General features: G+C 35.0%; 1 protein-coding gene across 37 annotated transcripts; it reads left to right on the forward strand.

Annotated features, from left to right (window-relative positions):
* The first annotated feature begins 1,799 nt into the window (after positions 1 to 1,799).
* LOC107007647 (putative acyl-activating enzyme 19) lies at positions 1,800 to 25,900 on the forward strand. 37 transcript variants are annotated; one of them, XR_003576888.1, is made up of 18 exons: positions 1,801 to 2,230; positions 3,124 to 3,624; positions 3,725 to 3,921; positions 5,248 to 5,451; positions 9,123 to 9,833; positions 11,155 to 11,804; positions 12,282 to 12,357; positions 12,434 to 12,520; positions 14,315 to 14,358; positions 16,584 to 16,692; positions 17,069 to 17,128; positions 19,334 to 19,418; positions 20,256 to 20,320; positions 21,785 to 21,844; positions 22,742 to 22,786; positions 24,432 to 24,512; positions 24,597 to 24,673; positions 24,781 to 24,914. XR_003576888.1 is itself a non-coding variant. In XM_015206344.2 (17 exons), the coding sequence occupies exons 1-17, from the start codon at positions 1,891 to 1,893 to the stop codon at positions 25,227 to 25,229; spliced, it is 3,564 nt and encodes a 1,187-aa protein (XP_015061830.1). In that variant the 5' UTR covers positions 1,803 to 1,890; the 3' UTR covers positions 25,230 to 25,900. The 37 variants fall into 37 exon arrangements, 18 of the variants coding, with proteins under 18 accessions (XP_015061921.1, XP_015061884.1, XP_015061888.1 ...); XR_003576889.1 differs by having other exon boundaries at positions 24,803 to 24,912; XR_003576883.1 differs by lacking the exons at positions 24,432 to 24,512; positions 24,597 to 24,673 and adding an exon at positions 25,010 to 25,048 and having other exon boundaries at positions 24,781 to 24,912.

The following is a 25,900-nucleotide window of genomic DNA, read 5'->3' on the forward strand; positions in this document are numbered from 1 at the left end:
TAGAAATCAAGAGTCCGGAGCCTAAAGGGTAAAAAATGTTAACAAAAATTTCAAAACGATATATGAAATTTCTTTTTAACCAAAAGGGCAAAATCGCTCGCGAAGTAGCGATTTTGTTCCACTGAAAAAGCAAAATCGCTGCTATAGCAGCGATTTGTTAAATTTCCTNGTGTATGAAAAAAATTAAAATATACCTTGAACTTTGATAGAAGAATCATATAGACCCCTAAATAATTTTTTTAAAAAAGTAAAAGTAAAAAAACATAAATTTTAAACTAATTTTTTAACTTCCTTTAAATGAAGGGTATATGTGAGCTCATTTTGTAACGGTGTATATGTGAACCATTTGTATAACGGTAAGGACATATATGAGCCACTTTCATAACGTTGGGTATATAAGCTCCAAATGGCAAAGTTGAGGGATATATCAGACCCTTTTCCCTATAAAACAATACTTAAAATCTATCGGTTATTAAAACTAAAACAATGTATTGTCTTACATACAAGATTACGTAGTAACAAACATTAATAATGTAAAGAAAAACGACAATTATAACATCTTATCATTTATCCTTCAATTAGTCATCTTTAATTTAATTTTATAATTTATCCTTTTTCCTCCATGAAGTGTTGCTATTTGATATTTTTAGGAAATTAGATGAACATCAACATGAGACATTAAATTTTATAATAAATAAATAATATTTATTTGTACTAACAAATACTTACAACAAAAACTTTATATAAATATAAAAAACAAAGTTTAAAACATGTACTAAAAAACAATAACTAATATTATAAGCATAAATTAATGACTGTAAAAAGATATACCGAGATCTATAACAATAGAATGAAACAGAAAGAAAAAAATTGAGCCTATTGAATGCACAATGTCCCCTTAAGTAAATTATTCTCCTTTCGTACCCGAGGTTTAAAGGAATAGATCCTTTCTGGAGGAACAATTCTATTTAATTCACAAGTGTATTGATACAAAAACATTGGTTTAGTGAGCCACTCTACAAGAGCAAAGTGCACGAATATTTCATTGTGCAAAAGACAAAGAAATTCAGAATTTTTGTTGTTGTAAATTGAGAGGAAATTGCTTTATTTATAGACAACAAAAAGTAGTGTGAACAAATGTTTATTGTGTCTTATCGAAAATGTCACAATACTTTGGAAAAGTTACAACCCTTCGAAAAGCTTTCATAAAACATAATTTTTCATAAAAATTACAACTCTTCGTGAAAGTCATAAGTTTTTATAAAGTTGCATATTTTCATGAAAAAATTAGACTATTTTTGAAAATAAATAAATTTTTAAAAAATTCCAACTTGTGGACTTGTGGTGACGCCACGGAGGTCGACTTAGAGTTCTTTTTTATTTGAATGAGAAACATTAAGAATTTTAATTCCAATTTTGAGGGACTACGGAATTTAGCGGATTTAGAATGTAGATTTTTAACAAATATTCTCTTAATTTTATATTAATTGAGTTGTTTGAGGTGTTTCACAGTCTTTAAGAAAAGAAGAAAAGACATAAATTAGACATAACTTTTCATTTTTATTCTTATTAATTGTCGAATTTATAATTAAAATAATCAAACATTACTTCATAACTAATTTTAATACTAAATAATGAATGATAAAATGGAAAGAACAATTTAAAAATAGAATCGAAGATTGAACAATTAAATTAATTTGAAAAATAAAAAATATTTTAAAAATTCAATTAATATAAAACGGAGGAAGTATGGGTGTTTAAGTAGATGTACCAATTTGTATATTAAACAAATTACGCGTATTTTCCAGCTATATATGTAACACCAGCTACGGCTTTTTCACTGTTCTTCATTCTTGATTTCTCCAAGAAAACGAAATTTGTTCCTCGGAGATGGTTTTACACAATAAGCTTTCTACTTGTTGTATATCTCATGAGTTCTATAAAGTTGCTACGAACAACCCCAACAAGATTGCAGTCATTCAAGCTTGTGGGGGTCTCAAAATCGCCAAAGAATTTCGACTATCTTGCAGTGAAAATGGCGACCAGGATAACCGGGAGAAGTTTCAAGAGTTTGTTTCTTCTAAAATGAAGTCGGTTAATCCCCCGATGTACGAAGGTGATCAGTGCTTCACGTTTTCCGAGATATTGTCCGCCGTTGATTCTCTTAGTTCACGGCTCCGATGCATTCTTGATGGTGGTGATGACCCCAATCTAGTAAAGTCCTCTGCAGGTAACTGAAATTTGTGATTTTAAGTGGGGTATTATGAATTAACATTACGATGAAGAAAAGATGGTGTTAATCAGTGTGAGTAAGTTACTGATGTTTGTGATATTAACTACGATTTTACTGAATTAAGATTAGGTTTTCTTTACTTATTTATTTATGGAGTAAACCAAGATTCTTCTTTCTGTAGTAATTTGTGAACATATGTATCTTGTCTAGTTGGGAGATTGATTCTTGTATGGGTAGTATCTTGAATTTTTATATGTTGTGCGTGTTGTAGCAGTGGTTTCTTGAATATTTTGTATCTTGTGCCTGTTGTAGCAGTGGTTTCTTGGATATTTGATATCTTGTGCGTGTTGTAGACTTGTAGCAGTGGTTTCTTGAATTTTTTTATATCTTGTGCATGTTGCAGCGATAGTTTTTTGAATTTATTTTGGATTTCTAATTTTGCTTTAGATAACTTTTACCTTCTTAATTTTTTTTTGTTGCTTTTAGAATAAGGTCTGTGCTATCTGAAATTGAGCAACTTTGCAGAAAGGTTAATGGAAGGTCCTATCTAACCCGCCATATGGAAAAAGTCTCTTTTTGCCTTTGGTCCTTGATGGAGCTCCCACCCGAGTCTAATGATAGACAGTACTTAAAAGTTGGAACACTGTTCTCTAAGATTTAGGACCAAAAGAAAAAATGGAGGGAAAATTGAGCAATATCAGATGGCAAAAGGGAAAATTCAGATTGTTTCCCTTGATCTGTGTTTACAATCATTTCTAAATGAAAGTGAAAATGCTATATCCATTTCCTTGAATTTTTTTGGTTTTCTATGGTTAGCTACAGAATCCTTCCGGATGTTGTTGATTGCTTTGTGAGTAAATTAATTAGGCATTGCATCTTTTCATGGCTAGTAGTTAATATGCATCAAACTGCAAACGACTGTAGTTCCGAGGACCAGTTACTTCTGGGGTCTTCTGATCAAGGTTTGGAGCAGTATACACAGTTCCATAGAACATATATCCCAAGAGTAATTGGAATATATATGGAACCTTCAGTTGAGTACATTGTTTCTGTTTTGTCGGTTTTGAGGTGCGGAGAAGCATTTATGCCGTTAGATCCATCATGGCCAAACGAAAGGATATTATCGGTAATATCTTCTTCAAAAGCTGATCTTATTGTGGGCTATAAATCTTCAGTTGACAGACCTTGTCACCAGCTTGATAAATTACGATGGCTCATTCATAAAGGCAGTTATCCCCTTTTTTATATGTCAATAGAGGATGTCATGCGAAAAAAATCTGACTCATCGTTAGCCTGGCCTTGTGAAAGTGAAAGGTTGAGATCATTCTGCTACTTGATGTACACATCTGGATCCACTGGAATACCCAAGGGGGTATGTGGTACTGAAGTAGGTGAGTTGTACATCCTTGAGAATGTCGCCGTACAAACTATGCTTTTACCGTTCAGTTTTACTTAGGCATTAGTTCAATTTATTTTATCATACACTTGCAGGTCTTCTGAACCGCTTCTTGTGGATGCAAGGATCATTTCCCTTTCAAAAAGAAGAAATTCTTCTTTTCAAAACATCCATAAGCTTCATTGACCATTTGCAAGAACTTTTAGGAGCTATACTTGCTAATTGTACATTGATCATACCTCCTTTCAATCAGCTGAAGGACAATATATTTTGTGTAGTCAATCTCTTACAGGTATATGTGAACAGTTTATTTACTCTTTCAATTTCTTGTTACTTGGCAGTGCATTTCAAAGGGTGTGATTTTTTTTTTCATTTGGTTGCCAACAACAGTAGGGGATTTTCTATCCATTAACCAGTTGCTTATTCTAACGATTACAAACATAAAGCAAGTATTTCGCTCAGGTGCTGCCGGATGGAAGGGTCTCGACTCTTGAGGGTATTGGGTGCTTCTTGATCTAGTAGAATCTATATCTGAGCAAATGAATTACGGCCTTCAACATCCATGTCACTGCTTTTAGTGATCAATTAACTTCCTCTACAATTTTTTTGGACTTCTATATTTACTATTTGCATGAGTTCCTCCATTTATTTTTACCATAGCTTCTGTATTGGTTGGTGTAAATTCTGCAATAAGCTGAAATACTACTGGACAAAAACCATCACGCTCTCTCTCTCATACACACATACATACACAAACACACACACACTTAAGACGGGGGAGGGGTGCTTGTACAACTCCTATTTTTTTTTCCGATTTTGGTATTATATAATCTAAATTATTGTTATTGGTAATAATTGCATGAAGTCCAAGTGGGTAATGTTCACTTTGTAAATCCATGATTAGAAAATTTTCAAATATTGCAAGAAAAAAGATCCGTGACTATTTTTTGCTGTTTTCTGGACGCCGATAGTGTGTTTTACTGAAAAAATTAAGCTACCTTTATTGGATGGATATCTGGTTGTTCTATACAGGCTCTGGTCTTGGTTGGGAATCTTTACTCTTCTCTTCTGCATTTACTCTGCCTGTCTTGGATCTTGAATCTCTTCTCTGTCTGGTCACTGATTTATCTTTTGCAAACTGAAAATTAAGCCACCTTTCTTTCTCCTTTATGCAGAGAACAATTTTGCCATATATATACTCATTACGGAAAAGGGTCAGCCTAGTCTTTATAATTATTTAAAATTGAGCAACTTTGCCCTCAGTTATACTTTGGGTTTAATTTTACCCCTCCCCCGGTGAAAAGTTTCGTTTTTTCCTGGACCCCTAATGTCGCTCCAACTTTTATCTAATTGGAAACATAGTCGGAAGGGGTAAATTTGGACCTTTTTCTCAAAGTATCTTGACACCTCGTGTCCACCCATTTCATACTAGAGCTCTCTTAATGTCAAGGGGTAATACGAGACGATTTTCTAACAAGGGTGTGAATGGATCCAAGGTATGACGGAGATAGAGTAGGGGGGAAATTTGGACCTTTCTTGTTTTCTTTGTTCTTTTCCATTCTATGAGAGCATCACATCTTTAAAAAATTCCATTTTTTTTTTCATCATTTGTCTTCAGGAATATTCTATTAGCAGGCTCGTGGCAGTTCCATCTTTTATAAGGGCGATTCTTCCTGCTTTGCATAGCATGTATTATCCTACAGCTCAGATCTCCTTAAAACTTCTAGTGCTAAGTGGTGAAATTTTTGATATTTCTCTGTGGAAGATGCTGGTCAAGTTGCTACCGGAGACTACTGTTCTTAATATATATGGAAGCACAGAGGTAGGTTTCTGTCTGTGTGATTTATTTTTGGGTTAGTTATATCCTTACGACTTATAATATTGAATAAATTGGATGGAAAAAGACTCCATGTCCATCGTTGTGAGTTACTTTTTGGTCACTTCTGTTCTGGTAGTTATAATAATTCACTTGAAAAGAGAAACTTTGAGTAATGCTTGCTCATATCAAACAAGATGCTGATTTTCTTCACCCTTTTATTTGTACCAACTTTTGTACTCGATGAAGTCACTTTAGTCTGGAGTTGAAATATGGGAAACTTATGTTCGTTGTTAAATTTTTAGCTTAAATCCAAATTTTTGTGCTTGTGACCATAATCTGTGAATACTTCCCTTTAAGCTGGATGATCTGAGTTTAGTGCTGGCTCTCTACTTTTTGGTTTACATCTTGTATATTGGAGATTTTTCATATTGATTGAATTTTTTTACCTTATCATAAAGATATCTATGATTTGAGCTAGTACTCTCCTTTTGCTCATGCGGTCAACTAATTTGAATTGAAATGATATAGCCACTTTGGTTTAGTCCCCCTTTGTTGAATTGCCCCTCTACCACTACCTACAATCTCAATCTTACCATTAGCTATTGCAACCACTTCCCCGAACCTCCTCTGGATCATGGGGGTGGAATCATTAGCAGAGGGGGGTGGATGCATGCTATAAAAGGAGGTTACAGAGGATGTTTTGGGAATACATAGGAAGAGCCTGGAGACCTTGAAATTTCCAGCTTTATTTAGTTTTACTCCAACCATAGATATGTGCAGTTGGCTTGTTTTCAACTGATTGCAGTTTACACATAACAATTGCAGTAATTGTAGTGCCTGAAAACAGTGACACCCCCCACCCCCGCAAAAAAAAAAAAGAAGAAGAAAGAAGAAAAGATAAACAGAGAAAGGTGAGAATTAGTGAAAGAATTCTTATTTGCTAAGTTAGTTATGCTGGAGTTTTGTTTTCTTCATTTTTAGTTGCAGCTGGCTGGTGCTGCTGCTATGAACAACTTATTGATCAGCATATTGATAACTACACATAACTTATACATTATAGTTAGTATTGCATGAAGTCGATCCTTTCAAACTTAGATGCCATGCTTTTAGTGTGATTATAGATACATGTCTGTATAGTGTACACCGGTTATGTTGGAGCAACTTTATTTGTGAGTTTGATATATGATTTTTGCCAAGCCTATCCACTCATTTAATTTATAGGTAATGTTTGGAATACCTTTGAGGATCCACTGTGTGCAAGTATTTTGGGAAAAGAATAGGCTGCGCAACTTGCAATTTTTTTAAGGAAACTAGTTTGGCATGGTCAAGTAGAGTTGGATGCAAAAACTCTCCAGCTGGTTATGTTAGCACAATAAAATCCAAAAGTAACAGGGAACATTAATTGGATGAGAAACTTCTGAATACTGTAGGACATCTTATGATGGGAGTGAATTGAAGAAGCACTTCATTCTCTAGAACTTAGCATTGTTTGTCTCTCTGTAAATTCCAACAACTAACTATGTCTGAACTCTGAAGTAGACAATTATTTAGAATCAATAAAATTAAAGTTAGTGGAAAGATATTGAGTTTCTATTCTTGAGAGATACAACTGCTTGATCAGTTCTTTTTAGACTAAGACGACCATCAGAGAAAGGAAGATCAAAGCTAACACCCTCTGTGGCAAGTACAATAATAAGGAATCATAAGAAATTCATTGTGGTTTGCTTGGTAGAGGGCGAAAGATATCAAAAAGGCTCAACAGGAATGGAACTAGAGTGTAGAGGGGAAGAGGTAGGCTCAATTGGCTAATGAGTGGACTTGCAAGGGTTATAAATGACTTGATCATTCAACCCCAAACCTTCACGGGATGCCTCTTTGAAAACCCTCACACAACCCATGGGGGACAAGTATAGCATTTTCTAACAGTTTTTGCTCAAGCTTGATTGTGAGTTTACATTGATTACAAGTGTATAAAATGTTTGTATTATTGATTCTACGCACAATTACGGTAATTAAATCTGATGAAATTTACAAATTTATGTAATCTTTGAATAATCCCAGCAATTGCCAAAGCTCGTACTACTAAATTTGATTAGAGACTTTTATATCTGAGTACGGATTATTATGAGACTCGGAGAACTTCTGAGTTTTGGAATTGTTAAATTGCCTTAAAATGACTAATTATTAAGTAGTATTTCTTTAAAAAAAGAGGACATATTATTTAGGTAGTATTGGAATGAAATGGACTTTAACAGAGCAAAATGATACAATTATTAGTCTAGCTGATTTCAACTATTTAAGATTGACCCATGTTTGATTGACTGATTAGCTGATTGTTAATTTTACACTTTCTTCATTCAATAACCAAGTATCATCTGCATCTCGTTTTCTAATTTATGGTGGGCTTGGAGAGCATTATATTTCGTGATTTCATTTCTATTCATGTTATGGTGTGCATTTCATTTTTTAACTGTTGCATTCTTTCTCATTTGTGGGTCTGGACCTGAGTGCATATTTTTGTTCACAAGAGATAATTTAGAAACCAATTAACAGCTGCATACAATTCTTGGTCAGAAGGCTCCTCATTTAGTTCTAGCACTTGAAAACGGAAGGAATCATCTTCTTGAACATCTACATACTATGTGCTCACGAACTTTAAAGAAATTACAGTATTAGTTGACTAGGAAGTGTATGCATGAGCTTCCTCATTCATAAACTTCTTTTCACTCTTATAAATACCCAATATGTCTCTTGCATTTTGAAAGCACAAAGCAACTGTGACTCAAATGTATTTTCTCCCTATCGTTAAAGATAATGATTTAGTTGTTTATCCAGATATTATCACTTAATATTTGTCCTCATATTTTGTAGGTCTCTCCTTTTTTTTTTTTTTGTATATCTCTTGTATATAGACTGAATGACCTTGTTATTATCAATGAAATCTCTTACTTGATCGAAAAAAGAAAAATATTAGTCCTTCATTTCCTGGTATGTGCTTGTATAGATAGGCGCATAATCAGGAAGAGTTGATGCACAAAGCACATACATTTTCCTTTATGTTCTCTTACTGGACACCAAATTCTCAACGAGTCGGTGGTTATGATGCAACCACTTTTTGAAGGAGGATATGGCTGCTACAAGTAACTCAAAGCTTCATTTCTTATTTGGGTGGGGCAAACTCTTCTATTCTGGTTCATGGAAAGGTTGTTAGAATCCCCCTCTTCTAGAATCATTGGTATCTAAGTTCAATCCTGGTATCTGCTTGTATAAATAGGCACATAATCAGAAAGAGTTGATGCACAAAGCACATTCATTTGCCTTTATGTTATTATATGACATAACTTCTGTTCTCATACTGGACACCAGTTTCTCGATGAGTGGGTGGTTTTGATGCAACACTTCTTGAAGGGGGAATTTAAATTCAATCTTGGTTCATGACTTCCGCACGGTGATGGTTATTTGGGAATAGCTTGTAACGACATAGCAAGCTTGATTTTCCTTATTGATAAAAGGAGACATACCGAGCTTTAATTTTATCAATTTAAAAAGCAGTAGTAACAACCTTGATACAAATTTAAGATTGCTCTTAAGAAAAAAAAGTAGCTTACGTCACCTATCACTTGAATTCACTATCTTCTCTGTAGTTTTATTAATATTTTTGATGAACGAAATAGGTTTCCGGTGACTGCACATATTTCGACTGCAAGTGGTTGCCCACAATGTTGGAGCAAGATGCTCTGGGCAGTGTTCCAATAGGCATTCCTATTGACAACTGTGAAGTGGTTCTTATTGGAGAAAATTCTCTTGATGAGGGAGAGATATGTGTCAGGGGAAGTTGTGTTGCTTCTGGATACTTCATTCATCCTTCTATTTTGTCATTGGATAACGTGGAATTACATCAAGAAATAACTGATGGCAAGAAGGATGAAAATGAAGTTTTCTTTAGAACCGGGGATTTCGGCAGAAAGCTTTCAGATGGAAACCTGGTTTATATTGGGAGAAGAGACCGCACAGTAAAGATCTGCGGGCACCGTATTGCCTTAGAGGAGGTTGAAAGCATTCTGAGGGAACATCAAGAAGTAGCTGATTCTGCTGTGGTTTCTCGTTGCGTTCAGGGAGATATTTTATTTCTTGAAGCATATTTACTGCTCAAGCAAAAGGAAAACAATCTTGAGGTCTTCAAGTCCACAATTAGATGCTGGATGGCCAGCAAACTTCCCCCAACTATGATTCCTGCTCGTTTCTACTTTGTTGAATCTTTTCCTAGGTCTTCTTCAGGGAAAGTAGATTACAAGATGTTGGCCACTTTTGCAGCGTCTGAGGCAGGTAACCGTATTGCGATTGAAGAAACTCAAGATATCGATCTCATTAATGTTATACAAAAGGTATTTTACTAGACTTCATTTTGATTAAGGGCTGTGATTCTGCTATGAAATGGTATTAGCAGCAATCTTTACTTCGATTTTCATTCAGTGCAAAGTTTTCCCATGAATGTGATTTTTTTGGTTAAATATAATAAGATATATTTAAGCGCTGCCCTAATTTGGATCATGCATTCTGTGAAACCAGAGTTCATATCTGCATATATAAGTGGGTAAAAGTTGTTAGGTTGTCTTTGGTATTTGGTTTATATATGCTTCCCTTTTCATGAGAGTTTATTCCCTTTTTGAGCAATTTTTAGCCGGTGTTAGAAGAAAAAATTATGCCACATAAACTGAGATCCTAGGGAGTATTATGTAGTTTGGCTTGCCGTGGAAGAACTGACCAGTGAAACAACTATTCAGTTACTCAAGATATTTTTCTACAAAAGGGGGTTAGCTTGGTAAAGTGTATATCCGAAGAGTAATTGAAAAGATATTACACATCAGTGTCTTCTGTCACTTTTGGGCAGTAATGACGTTTCAGTCTGTATGGCTAATGCTCTAATGCTCTGTTTAGAGAACTACCTTTTGTATAAGCTTCTCTGCCTTTTGTATACAACCTGTCTTGTAGGGGTTTCTTAGCATGTTAACTGGATGAAATTTTTTGTCATTGATTTATACTCTTACAACAAGGCAGCTGGCTTGCAACATGGGTAGCTGGGATATAATTTGTTATCTGGCTAAGACTAGCTTTCACTCTCTCGATAACATCATGTTACGATGCATATCACGTTTTCTAAAATTCCTTTATTTATATTTTGAAACAACTTCATTCGTTGGTATCTGTAAAGCATAAATATGGCAAGTGTCCTTAAATTGTAATATGTAAAGGATTCTGAATGCCCAATTTTGTAACTGGAAGAATACCAAAAATAGAAATAAAAATAAAGAAGTACCTGAGGGAATGTCATGTTGGATATTCACAGGAAACCTGTTCTTTTATCCATTGTCTACATCACACCGAGAATGTGTCAAAATATATACAAGATGTGCAAAGGGACTAACCATACATATCCTTCTAGCTCCCAACTGTCTATGCTTCCTTTACCACCAAAAGAATGGATGAAATAAAAAAGGTGTCTTCTACGTTTCTTTCTAAAAAGAAAAAGATGTATTTTACTCCTTCTCCTATGCTTTCTGAATATACTTTTGTTTTCATGGGGGAATTGAGCTGTAAATCCTCTTTTGCTAATTTGAAGTGGTAAGTCACTTGTTCTCTAGTCAGTATTATGTGTCCTTATGGTGATGTGTTTCTTTTACGTCTTCTTTAATTTTGATTGGACAGGCTTTTGCTGATGCTCTGATGGTTGTTGACAAGATCTCCCTTGATGATGACTTCTTTGAGATGGGTGGCAATTCTCTATTAGCAGCTCATGTCTCCTATAATCTAGGAATCAATATGAAGGACTTGTATGCTTTTCCAACTCCATTGAAACTTCAGAAGGCCATTCAACATAAAAAAGTGTCCTCTAGCCGTGAACTTAGAGCTGATGCTTTAGTGGGAGTGAACTCGCAAGAGCAAGAAAAAAGCAAGCTTCCTTCTAATAAATCTTGGATGCCTGGTGTAGATAACAGTACCGCTTTGAGTTTGACCAGTGATTATCCCGTTAAACGTTTGAAAACCGATTCAGATTTGTATATTGATCCCAACGATGCTAATGGAAGAGATATGAATAATTCAACTTCTTCACAGGTTTCATGTTCTTACAGTCGGTGCAACAAAATAAGGCATGATGCTGGTTGTGAGGGTAACAATTGCCACTCGATGCTGTCTTGGGAAGTTCCAAGTGATAAAAGAGGTTTCATGCGAGAACAGTGGGTGGTCAACATGGAATCTTGCGTTGATGCATCACCACTAGTTGTATTTAAAGAAAGAAGTGTGTATCTGCTTATCGGAGCTCACTCCCACAAATTCTATTGCATTGATGCAACAAAGTAATGCCTCATGTTTCTCTAAGATGAATGTGATTGAGAAAATAAGAAAAGATAGATATAAGTGTGTGAAGGACATATTTCTTACACTTGAGTCCTACATCCACTTGGTTTAGCAAAGGATGGGATTTGCTGTCCAATTAGTCTACATACAATATTAGACAATTTTTAATCTATGCTTTGACCCAAAAATTGCCCTCTTTGGATTGGAATATCAGAATATGGACTCATAGACTAAACTTGTAGGTTTCATTGTGGAAAGCTGTTTGCTGTACTAGTGAGATCACCACAATTGTTCAGTAGTATGGCACTGGTGCATACAAGTTGTATGTAATTAATTATTATATACATTCTCTATGCCAATAATTGTGACACTCCTTTTTTGCAACCAAATGTTTGACATCATCTCATATTTATGCAACTTTTACAGCTTAAAAATCAAATTCTTCTAACTGTACTATTTCCCTGCAATTTGTTCAGTGGTCTTGTTTTGTGGGAGATCAAATTACAAGGGCGTGTTGAGAGTTCTGCAGCAATTCTAGATGATTTTTCTCAGGTTATAGATAACTTTTTTCTGTCAAAGTTTTCTAGTTTGTAAGGTTCACATCAGCTGAAAGGGATTTCACCTGCAGGTTATTGTCGGATGCTATGATGGGAACATTTATTTTCTGAATTTTTCAAATGGTATCCCTTGTTGGAATTTTCAAACACACGGAGAGGTATGATTAGATTTACTATGTCAGTAAGTTATAGTATCTTGATTACCTTTTCTATTGAGCTTCTCGATAGTAATAGAAAAATACCATAAAATTAGAATATTAACAAATAATTTTTAATTAAGCTTAAGTCTAAGGCTAATGAAGGACCGAAAGGAATCCAGATTGCATAAAGTATTTATTTCCCTTGAAATATTTCATGTCCAGGAAGTGTGAAGGGATCAAGGAGGTCATATGCCCTGCCAAATTCATTTTTTTTTCTGGGAAACCTGCCAAATTCATTATCTGCGCAAAAATTGTAACCTTCCCAGTTTGTAGTTTTGTAAAGTTTGTGGGTTTTGATTTTAAAAAATACTGGCCATATCAAACTAGTCTAGACAGATGTTTTTGAGGACTGATTAGTTTTATTAGAAAATATATATCATAGTACCAATCTGTAAAATTGTGGTCCTTGAAGTTCTGTAGGGTTTGGAATATGTAAGTTATCTGTGTAAAGGTGTAGTTGATGCTTTGATTCATAGACAATAAACATAGTATGAAATGCTCAGTCCATCTAGCTAGTAGAAATAATTTAAAATGGGCAAAAATTGTATTTAGCAATTTTTATTGCCTAGTATATAGGGGTCATGTTTATTGTTTTCTACTTTTTATGAGTTGTGCACGTAATACACTAGCCTTAACATTTCATGCAAAAATGCATATCATCTTAATGGTTGTTAACTTTTAGATGAAAAGAGAATTAACCTCTTTGCTAATTTTTTAATCTGTTTTCACTTGTACATCCAGTTTTCCTTTTATGAAAAGGAGTCATCAATTAACGCCAAACCTCTAATATGCAGACCAATTCCTCTTAATGTAGTATGATACATTAATTTTTGGTCTTTAGTTATCTACCGTGGTGATTTTTTTATGTTTCTCCTGTAAATAAAAGCCTATCTCAATAATAGAAATTTAATTTTATCGTAATGATGTAAATAAGCTAAGGTTTACTACTATAATTAGAGGATTGCTTGCATTATTAGAGGTTTGACGTCAATTTATGAGTGGTGTTCCCAAAATAAAAGATAAATTAGTGAAAACAACCTTTGAGTGCTTATAAAGGTTAACAATTAGACCCCCAGAGCTTGTTCAACTAGCAAAGATCGAGGAACTTATGACTTAGGTCACTAGTTTGAGTCTTATGTCATGCGAACTAAAATTGGTATTTAAGTGAACAACCATCGAAACCTATCGTTGAGTCCCACATTGGTGGGATGTGGATTTCCTGGTATCCATCTATGGTCTTGTACAATCCTCATCTCTAGAGCTGGCATTTGGGGTTGAGTTAGACCCTGAAAGCCAAACTCATCCCAATTCATTGTTTATCCGATGTAGGGCCCCCATCATATATTGTCCTTTGTCCATGCTGCAGATGACCAGCCGTGGGTGCACGAGGCAATGCTGAGTCCCACTCCCACATTGGTGGATGTGGTTTCCCCGTCTCCATATTTTGTCTTGGGGAATACTTGCCTCTAGAACTAGCTCTCAGGGTAGAGTTAGGCCGAAGGTCCATTTTCAAAACCTATGTGCCAAAGATGCATTTTTTCCTTTAAAATATGTTGGGAATCTTTTGTTATGACAAGAGGTTGCTCTTGATCATCCAGTGGTTATTGTAGATCAATTGAAGATTAATTAAAATAGGTAGTTGATTGTAGTCATGATAGTTTGCTGGAAATTGGCTTTCTTACCTGCTTGCTAGAGTTTTCCATGTTCTGTTGTTTGACATTTATTTTTTTGGTCAACATCCGAAATTTTAAGGTAAAATCACAGCCAGTCATGGACAAGAAGAGGCACTTGGTCTGGTAATTTCTTTTCTTCATCTACTGTTGTTTCACACAGGAAATTTACTTAACTGGTTGATTAAACTTAACAATTTTCTTCTATATCTGAAGCTTGTCTATTTCTTCTCTGGTTTTGGCATGTCAGTGCATATTTATCCATTGTTTCACCTTTTGGAAGGGGGCATAGGAGGGAAAACCATTAAATACAGGAAAAGGATGCGCATTCACATTAGGTTATATTGACTTCTTGATGTCCTTAAATTTTCTGGAGATTTCATTTAATTCTATCTATCATGAAATGCCTCATCTGATATGTGTTCTTACAATGTTGTAATGATCTCATCTTCCAATTTCATCTTGTTGCATTAGCAACTGAGTGCGACTGTCTATCTTAGGAAAGCTGTGGGAATAGAACCAGCTGGGTTCCGTTGTTTCTGATGTCAGCTCATGTTTGCACTGTTCAATGGTCTAAGCGCCAATTAACTTCCTAGAATTACTGGGAGCCCCTGGTGTTTTAAGATAAGTGTTTAAACTGTCAAAGACTACTAGAATTATGGAGGGCTCATGTTGAGGCTAAGTTGTGCCGACTCTTCAATTTGATGCTGCACCCGTGTCGAATTCTCCAAAAATACACTACTTTTGGAGAATCCGGCACGCACCTGTTGACATTTTTGAAGAGTCCGAGCAACATAGTATTGAGGTAATGTTTTTGAATAGTCCAGTACCTGTTGACGTCCTAGAATACTAAGAGTTCCATGAATCTTGAAAACCTAAAGAGAAAGTGAAGAAATTTGGTGCAATTTATTTTCTGACGCAGTGTAGAAGATGGTCCAGCAAAGCTGCACAGTCTGCTATAGCTTATCTTTGCTGCTGTTTTTTTTCTTTCTTTGTTAATAATTATCGTTTTCCAATTTTTTTGTTTTTCCTTTTCTAAACGCTCAAGTATTGCTATTATCTCATTGGTATTTTTTAAAATCATCCATCTTCGGGTAATGATATTTTTTAGAGGTCCTTTGTTTACGGACAAACTTTATTCCGATAACACCAGATATATAATATGGTCAATAACAATCACTGATTATGTAGTGCATATGCATTTATCCTCTAATATTTAGTTCATCATACTACAAACTCAAAACATGTCTACGTCTTCAAATGGGTAGAAATTTGTTTTCTAATAAGGGACAAGGTCCTACTGGATAGACCATTTCGCATAGTTCAGGGAACAATTGATCATTTTTCCTTGTGAAAAATGCCCACGTGTTAGTAAATAAAGGCATATTTGGACCAACATTGTAACAACGTGGTATATTTGGCCCGCCTATTGACGGATGGCAAATTTGGACCATTTCACAAAGTTTTATGGCGCATTTGGATCTTTTCCGCTCTAATAATAAATACTCTTGGAGTATACACCACTCATTTGTTACTGGAATTACTATTGTTGGATAGAACTCTACCAAGGATGTCATAATAACTAGTACACAAATTTTTTTCCTCGCTTTTCTTAAGAAAAATGTTGTGGCACCAAAATAAGTAAATGCTTTAATGATTATTACATATGTACACATTTCAATCTAGAAATGTTAGAAATCTTTCTTATACAATGCTATAATGATTTCACGGGATACCCTTGTACTAAAAAAGATAGCTTACTTAAAGGGTAATCTTTTTTATGTTTTGGTAATATGTGTATTCTTATTTCATCTTGTTTTACGATAGAAAATAGTCCACTATATTATTATTATGCTGTTACTATTTATGTGTGATATATAGGGGTGACAATTGGGCGGGTTGGGTTCGATTTTGCCCCCTCTAGTTATATGGAAATGGTGACAGAAAGCTTGGTTAATAATGCAGACTACTATATAGTATATATTTTTCTTTAATGGATGTTATGAGTCAAACCTTTAGTGTATTTCGAGGATTTGCATGAAACACTATAGCCACGTAATCCCTATACAGTAGGAGCCCATGCAAGATGGTTGCAAACAAGCTCCTATATGGATGAGACTATGAAGCTTTACATGTTGATACTGACGCTCTTATTCCTTTAGAGAAGTCTTTATTTCTCTATTAAGTGCCCATTTAAAATTCAAATATTATAGAAGAGAATAAATAGATGTATGTGTGCTCTAGTGGTTTTTGTTGATGGGTTCCCAAGTTTCTTGACATTTTGGTACAACTAGCATGTGCTTGCTGCAGCTATGTTACTCATTCTATTGTCTCCATATAATTGACTGCAGGTGTGGGTCGCATGACCACAATCTCTATGCCCTTGATTATGAGAATCACTGCTGTGCTTACAAAATTCAATGCGGCGGTAGCATATTCGGTGCACCTGCACTTGATGAGGTGGTTTTGAGTGGCCATCTTTGTGGATAGACTTACTTTTCTTTTGGAAATAATTGGCATTTTTGAAAATATGAAGTTGTGGGCTTGTGGCTGTACATTTCTTGAAGGGATAATTAGCATTAGCAAAACCTTCCTTGCGATCCGCGAGAATGATTTTCCCTTTTGTCCCTCATCTTATGGCTTCCATGTCAGTAATTGATTTTTATCAGATATCTGATCGGAGATTACAATATATTGACTGTTATTTTATGCTTTTGTTGGAACAATTATCCTTGCCAATTGTACAACATCTCAGCTCCAGTCACTGATTTACTGCCTTCATTAAGCAACCATGCTCTTCTTATGTACTTAATTTTTTTCTTAAACAATCTTTTAGGTGCATGAAAAACTCTATGTGGCATCCACTAGTGGCAGAGTAACAGCACTATTTGTCGGGGTAAGGAGTTGTATTTATATTTCTTTGAAATACACTTTTCTATTTTTCTTGTGGAATATAATAATGATGGACCCAGTGGAAGATAAGTAATTTGGGACCCACCTCATGTCGCAACTCGTACCTCATGAAACAATTTGTATATTTTGTAGATGTATAGGCAAATGTTTTTGTTTCCTTCTATAAAAAAATAATAGGCAAATGTGTTTTTCAACATTAATTTTATTTCCTGTTGGTGGTTAAAGAGTTTTAAGTACCTTCTACTAGTGATAGTAACCTTTTCTTTGTGTCCAGAATTCTCATACTATCTTCTTAGTTCCATACACTTGGTCATATGGCCTTACATGTTACTGAGTACTAAGTAGTTACTTGTTTTTGCCATTAAAAAGCTAGAAAGTATATAAATCTAAAAGCAGATAATTTATGCTAGTATTAAGCTGTAGAAAAAAATTGAATATTCTACTGGTTTCATTTTTGGCCTCTGATCTATCTGGTACACTTTGGTCTCATTTTAAGATGTGAGTCAAGACCTTACCAGAAGTAATGCCACCATTATGTGAGGCATTTTGTTTTGTGGCTCTTGGCAGAATCTGGGCTAACGTGATTTACCATTATATAACTTGAAGCTATCAATATGGAGAGATATGTTTCTCTTTGCTTTATAATTAATTTTTCGGTAGAAAAGGGAATATATTAATTTCGTTCCAGTCAAACACGTGTAAAGGAAGGGAAGGCCCATCCCATGCTTTCGCGATTCTCCTCGCAAAAGGTATATTGTTAAGAATCTGAAGATATTGTAGAAAATTCCTTAATAATATGTAATTAGGATAGAAGTATATGTAGTTATAAAGAATATGTAAAAGGTAGAATCATGATAGCACGTGAATAGGATGAAGCTTTTATATTTAATCAAATTTATTATTTCTTCATTTTTCAACACATGAGACCTCGTTTGTTTCTTTATCAGATCAAGCCCCCATTTCCAGTTTCTCCACGTTTGTTTGGTTGACCAACTTTGTTCAGAATCTCAACCAGGGAAGCTATTGTTTCAAAATTTTGAGAACTCGTTTTGGAAAATGTTTTTCAATAACCAGAAGGGCAGCGTCTGTTCCAAAAATTTGATAACTTGTTTGGAGAAGTTCTTCAATCTTTTGCAAAAATACTTTTCAACCAAACAACAAGAGAGAAAAGCTATCTAAATGTCTAAGGTTGTTTTAGACCACAAACTTCAAAAGTATTTCTTTCTTTCTTAAGTTTTGTCCCAAGTCAAACGTTGTCATATTAAATGGGATGGAGGGAGTATTTTATTTTAAAAATAGTTTGCTCAGCTAATGTAACCTTCATATCTCTCACCAAATTCACAAAATGGAACTACCACAACTCCTTCCACTCTGGTATCATCTTCCTATCCAGAGACTCCTCTTCAGTTCTATAAAAAATGACCTCAATCAAATCCCTGCCTGCTAACCTAGTTAATGTTTCTTCCAATGATATAGGTCTACGAACTAGCTTTAGCATAATAATCTCCTAGACCAGTTGAGCTCTTTCCTGATGATCCTACTCTTTCCATTTCTTTTCAACAAGTAATCGATGCACTCACAAATGATTATTATACTTATAATTTCTTGAGTTATTACCATATGTCACCATCATATCATACTAGCGGATTTATTGATTTATCTCAATACAAACTGTAACAAAAGAGGTAACTCAGTTTGTTTGCCATCAGGCTGTGGTTGATGAGATGATTACTCTACATAGTAATGGTACCTAAGAGATAACTTCTTCACCATGTCGTGAAACTAAAATTGGATGTCATTAGATGTTTACTGTTAAAGTATCACCAGACGGGAAGATTGGTCGTCTTAGAACTTGTCTGATTGCTAAAACATATATCAGATATGTATTCGTTGAATATAATGGTACCTTTATCAATTCCCCTTTATCTCTATGGCATACTAGGTCAGTACATCATAGAATTTTTCACAGAATATCTTTCTAACCTTACACCCTTCTTGCCGTCTTTGGTAAGCTTTTCTTTGCCAACTCCCCCATCAAAAAGAGGGTAGGGATGATATGCGTTGCTCCATGGTATCAATAGCATAAGCTTACTTTTTGTTTGAAGTGTCCAGGCATTACCTTCTTATACTATGTAATAGTGTCAATATTTTCTTCTTTGCAAGCCTGTTAAACAATTTCGCTCTGCAGGCTCTGCCATTTGGTCAATTATGGGTACAAGAGTTTGGAGTTCCTATTTTTGGGTCACTTTCAGTCAATCCTCCATCTGGAAATGGTACTTGTTTTGTGTGTCATCATCAAATTTATTTCTAGCTTGTTATATTTTTGTCCATGTCTAGATATTTAGCAGAATGAGTTGATTAAAATTCAGTTCTACGGTAGGTCCTCTGTTAGATTGTTCGGTAAAGATTAAAATTTACTGCAACTTCCTTTGATTATCCTTAGTTGTTTGTGACGGTTTTTGATTTAAGTTGCAACGTGTGGGCTCTTTAGCATATCTACAGTGAGGAGATCTTAGTGTCATGCTTTTTGAAATGTTGTTGATGTTGATAACCTTTGTTAGAGATATACAACATGCGATATCTACAACAATATTCAAAGGAACTTATAAATGCATTAGGCTACTTTACCTGTGCATTAACATATTGGTTGAATCTTCAGATATTTGTTCCATTCTATCAGAGCAATCGTTGATAACCTTATCCTGACACCCTTAAGCTTCCATTTTCGCCATGTGAACCATATTTGGATTACACGTGCGGAGAAGGTTTTGATATACTGAATTCCATATTCACATGTGAGGTCCATTTTCTCACCCATAGTCTGACTTTTAGCCTGCATATCAACCCTACATTGGATTATCTGTGGTAGAGGGTATTAGAGATGTACAAAACATAGGTGTATAAAGGCATCCAGAGCAGTGTATCAAGGTCTAAGGCTACAATGATTGTCTTAAAGTTTTTAATTAAACATTCTGATTTTCTTTTTTCTTATGATTCTACATTGATGATGTTATGGATCATTGTCCAAATTGTAGATGATTGGTAGTATGTACTGTTATGGTGTGTGTTTCAGATTCAATTACATTTTAACTTAGCTTGTCGTGTTGCAGTTATATGTTGCATGGTGGATGGAAGTGTTGTTGCGCTGGATACTGAGGGATCTGTCGTCTGGAAGGTAGAACAACATTAATTTTATTGAACTCCGTGTTTTCCACCTTGTTAATCTGTTAATTGCATATAAAGGAGGGTTTGTTTCAGTGGTAAAACTGAACTTGTTAAAAGCTGCAAGAAAGAGGCAAATCCAAATATAGAACAGTTCTTCCACATGACCAAAACACAACTGGATGATTATTCACATTTAGATTCACCAAAGATAACTCTGCAGAATAATTTTCACCGAATATCTTTTGTACCTTTGTAAACCAACTTTTGTTGTAAAAATTTAAGCTTTCCTTGGCGAAAGAATATAACAACACTTATGAACTCTTGTAGCTTCTTGGGTCCATCCGTTCATCTATTTTCTATGTAGAAAAGCTTGAGTATGATTTATTATCACATTAGGAGGGTACTCTTGAGGTCTGTACCTATTCTCAAGCTCCTCCTTGCTTTTCAGATTCAACATTATGTATCCCATTACCACTTGCCCTCTTCTCCTCCTTGATTTTCAGGTCTGTACTTATTCTCAAGCTCCTCTTTCAGATAATCTGCATCTCACTTAGCTTCTTTTTCCAGTATCACCCTTAATCATATCAAGTCGTGTCTTTCAATTCAGCCCATGAGTCAATAATAATCGTTGCATACTGTCCAAGGAAGAACCAGAAGATGTCCAACACCTTTTCGTTCATTGCAAAGTCGCTGTCAACTTCGCGACTAGGTTTTCAACATTTTGAGCATTAAGTTGTGCATGCCTAGAACTTTTTTGGATTCCTGCTTGCTTGACATAGGAAAGAAGTTCCAACACCTTCCCTTCCTATCTGGAACACCATTTCTGCCACTTTATGTGGGATCTTTTGGAAAGAAAGGATGTTAGGACTTCATTAAAAAAGAACTTTCATTTCAAGAATTAAATTGTACTTAAGCTAACATAAATGTATATTCTTGCTTAGTTTTTGGTGCAACATGGCAGTGGAGAATTTGTTAGAGCCTAAAGCTAAGCATGTTGGACTTTATCTGTTTGTTACTTTCTATGTGATGCACATTTTTTGATATGTACTCTTTCAAATATCAGCTGGCTTACATCAACAGATCTTACCTTATCAGAAAGAAAAAAACTTGTGATCCCTTCCCTATGGAACCTTCGCACTTTGAAGGTTAATTTTCCTCAAACGACCTTACCTCTTACACGATCTGAAACACAATGCTTTAGAGCTGAGATAAGATCATTTTTTTCATTTCCATGATTGGAATATCAGCATCTGTAAATAGGATGATGTGTATGTAAAACAATTGGCGTAAAGCAATCTTCTGGAATATGAATACATAGTCTGATTGATTGAATAAATACGATCTTGAATAAAAATTGGGCATGTGATCTTTAGTTGATGCATATCTGTCCATTTCCAGTAAGATGTCTTTATTTTTTTTCAATTTTCATTATTTATTTATTTATTTATTAATGTATTAAAATTTTGTGGAATAGGTGAGTACAACTGGCCCAATATTTGCTGGGCCCTGCATATCTCATGCGCTACCTTTACAGGTGATTATTTCTCCCTAAAATTTCTTTTACAATTATTAATCAGATAGATCCAACCAAACTTCTATGTTAAGATAACCATCCACAAGGAAGCTTATAGCTCTATACACATGCTGGGATCACTCTGCCTACCCTTTTGATCTTGTGTAGTAGGTGAGATGTACCATACTTTTGGTGAGGAGAACAAGCTTGAAGTTCAGAATGCTGTAGATTTAAAGGGCTTACACGATATCCCTTTCCTTTAAATACCAGAAGTCACATTTAAATTTCCCTTGATGTCCTTCATACTTGCTGCCCAGTGTTCTGCCTCAAATAAGTAGTAGGATGTCTATCATTAACTGAAGGCCTCAGTTTATGAACCATAATCAATTGCTTAACGACTTTGCCAATTTTTATAACCTACTTTTGACTTTTCCATTGATTAGTACTTTCAGTTTTTGTCCACTTCTATTTTTCTGTTGGTGAAAAGATCTGACTACTGCTCAATCATTAGCACTCACCCTAAGGTTTCACTGTTCCAAATGAATATCAGTCTAATTAGGCAGTTAGGCCTCTCAAGTGTATTTCTTCTATGCTAAGTATTCCTTTCTTTTCATTTGCAAATCTTACTTAATTTTCAGTAAGTAGCTTCTCAAAATTTGCAGAATTTTAAGATGAATTGTATAGCTCTTTATTGTTTTTGGTGTAAACAGAAAGTTTTAGTACAGGCAGAAGAACTTTTTGATGTTATAGATTATTTGTGACAAAAAGCACAGATGGTTCAGTCTAGTTTGTAATACTTTTGGAGGGGGCTACTTTGATGTAGTATACCTGTGGATAAATTGGGAAAAACGTTATCAGTCTCAAAAAAAAATCTGAATGTTCACATGTAATGAATATTCTCCTTTTTAAATCTCTCAGGTGCTTGTTTGCTCAAGAGATGGCAGTGTCTACTCCTTTGATTTGGTAAAGATCTTGAACTTCTGTTATTCTTGTGCAGCATTGATTATGACATTATTCACTAACTGTAGAATTCATCCTATGCTAACGGCGCATTCTCCTTACAATGTGTACAATATCCGGAAGAAGTTCTTTCTCAGTCTTTTAAGGTTCTTGAAGACCAAATTTTGGCTGTTCTGTCCAACTGTCAGAAAAAGTTTCTTAATCTCTATCTTTTCCTCATTAGGCTCATCTTTCTCAAAATTCACCTGCACATCAGCCGTTCTTGAGTTTTATTCTTGTTACAAGAATACATGTATTCTGCTTTTAACCTTAAGCTTCAATGTTGGGTACTTTTGGGTTGTTGAATTCATACAATAAAAGTGGCTTTTTTCATTTACCTGGTTGATATTAATTAAGATGCACTATTCCAAAATTAAAGAAGGTATATGTCAGCCGAGGAAGTAAACACGTAGAACTTCCAAGTATTTTATACCGCGAGAAACTCGTAGAAGACGAAACCTCCTTTTCCTTCTATGCAACCAAGCACTAAATTGAAGAGGAACATGAAAGTTCACTGCTAGAGTTAGACATTGCATATTGCCTGCTTTCTTTTAGAACTGCAAACCTTTTTTTTCTGAGGAAGGTAACAATTGTATTCCTATTGAACACAATTTTTTTCTTAAATCATAGTTAGTTCTTTAAACCTCTTGTAGTTATTAGTTAATCTATGGTTTTTATTAAAACTTATAAAATTGACGGTGTATAGTTTGTATTTCTGCCTGTAGTTATATAATTGTGTCATGCACGCCAAATTGCAATTTTTTTTCCGACTTTTCTTCTTTGCCTCCCTGTCCAACACGGGAATTGTGTCTGTGTCTACCCTACATAGTTATCATGCTCCAACATTAATACTCTTCCTCTTTTCAAAGTATGTTTGTTGATGATCCTAGTGGTACCTGGTACCTTGAAATTCTGCTAAACTAGACTTAGTAAGGATCTTGCTTGTATCAAGAAATCTCTCTATTTTGAGTTTGAACTTTCAAGATAAAGAACCTATTTTATTTTTCAAAATGTAGTTATATATTTCTAATTCAACGCTACTCCTCAAATTGGTATCAGCAATCATGTCCAATATGCTGACAAGATTCGTGAGGGTATTTGGTATTTGTTGTAACATAGGAACAAACGACATACAATACCATGCAGATTCTACCTTCTCTTTATGAAATTCTGTCAATATCAATATGCTTAGCTTTGTCATGTTGAACCAGAGTGTCTGATAATACTAATGACTATCTTCTTGTCTTATTACAATTTCATAGGCTAGTCATATTATGTCACAAGCACTTTCAGCCATCTAGTGTATTGCTGTGAGATCTCTTGCTTTTCCATGTTACTACATTGTGCCATACAAATGTTCAGTACCCTTATGTTGAATACCTGTCAACATTGGTTCTACCAGTCTGTAGACTGCATCTCTGTACATCACTCATTTTTGTAAAAACAAATCCTTAACAGAGATGTTTACATATCTTTTAATACAATAGACTGTTTCGAGATTCTCTTTGTGAGGAGAATGCATGCAAATGCAATAATAGGTCGTTTGTGTGAAAAGTGAATTAGCTTACCTACAGGTTTCTGCCACCGTCTTACCTAGATGTGTTCACAGGTTCTCTATTTTTGTCTCTGTTAAATTGTGTGATCATCTCATCTAAGTAGAAGTCGTCCTTGGAGTAAAAGAAAACTGAAGGTAAACAAATCAAGGCTAAATTACTAGCCTCCTGTCTTGTTCTAGATCTTCCTGATTATGGGTTGATGATGCATATCATTCAAGTTGTACCAGCGGATGATGATCTAAGCTATTATTAGAGATGCCAGGCTGGCATTGACCTTTAGACTCGACCAAGAGAAGTAAGACCGATAGCCAATAACTTAGAAAAAAAGGTTCCCCATGTTATAGATTGAGATATGGTCTAATATTATTGGCACTTCATTGTATGAAATCTTTAATCATACAGATGAGGTTTCATGTTCTGCTAGGAAAAGGGTGATTTATTCTGGAAGCATGATGTTGGACATCCAATTACTTCATCTGCCTACGTTGATGAACACTTGCTATTGGCATGTTCTGATTCTTCCCCGTCTCAAAGGTAAATTTATTGTAGATTGATCATGCAATGAATTATTTTATGGATTATAATAAGTCAACAAGAAACTTAATCCCTGTGTATATGTCATCACTACCAGGTTAGTGTGTGTTTGTTCCAGTTCTGGAAGTGTACATGTTCTTCAAGTCAGCTTGAATTTTGACGGAGAAAATCAACCATGTGATATGGTGCGGGAATTCGCTAGGTTTGAACTTGGAGGAGACGTCTTTTCCTCCCCTGTGATGATTGGTGGGGATATATTTGTTGGTTGCAGGGATGACTACATGCACTGTATTAGACTCCAAGAAATACCGATATGAACCTATTACATCTTATCACACATACTCAATCTATGAGAGTATAAAACTCCTCAATATTGAAGCATCTATTATTGGCAAAGGAGTTTCCTGCGAGTTATCTGGGCATTGCACGACAGAAGAATCAAGAGCCTCCTTCTATGGTGAATTTTGAGAAAAGATTGGATGCAGTGTGGATTTTGGTGCACTGTGAGACTTTTGTCAAACACTGCATAGAGAGGCTAAGTGTCTCACTTTGCAAAGGAATGCTTATTTTAACTTATATCGCCAAGATCGATAACAAGAAGAATGTATACCCACTGTAATCTCACAAGTGGGGTTCGGAGATCATGATGTGTATGCAGTCTTATTCCTACCTTGTGAAGGCGGAACTAAGGAGATACTTGATGCAATATCGGACTAAAATAGTCAATCAAGTCTTTTTCAACTGATGCGCTCTCTCAGCTAGCTTCAAGATGACAAAAGGAAGCTCCAGTTTAAGCCTGATGATTGCTTCTTTGCTGAGACAATTTTAATTTATTACTGTTCTGGCAGCACTAAATAACAATCAAGTTTATATTGTAATGTTTTGATGTTTAGATTGTGTTGTATTGTAATGTTTTGATGAAGATAATGTTTAGACAGATTGTATTGTTTATCACCATTACATAATGTAACACGAGCAATTTGTAGAA

This window comes from Solanum pennellii, chromosome 1, assembly GCF_001406875.1.
Source record: "Solanum pennellii chromosome 1, SPENNV200".
NCBI classification, from domain to species: domain Eukaryota; kingdom Viridiplantae; phylum Streptophyta; class Magnoliopsida; order Solanales; family Solanaceae; genus Solanum; species Solanum pennellii.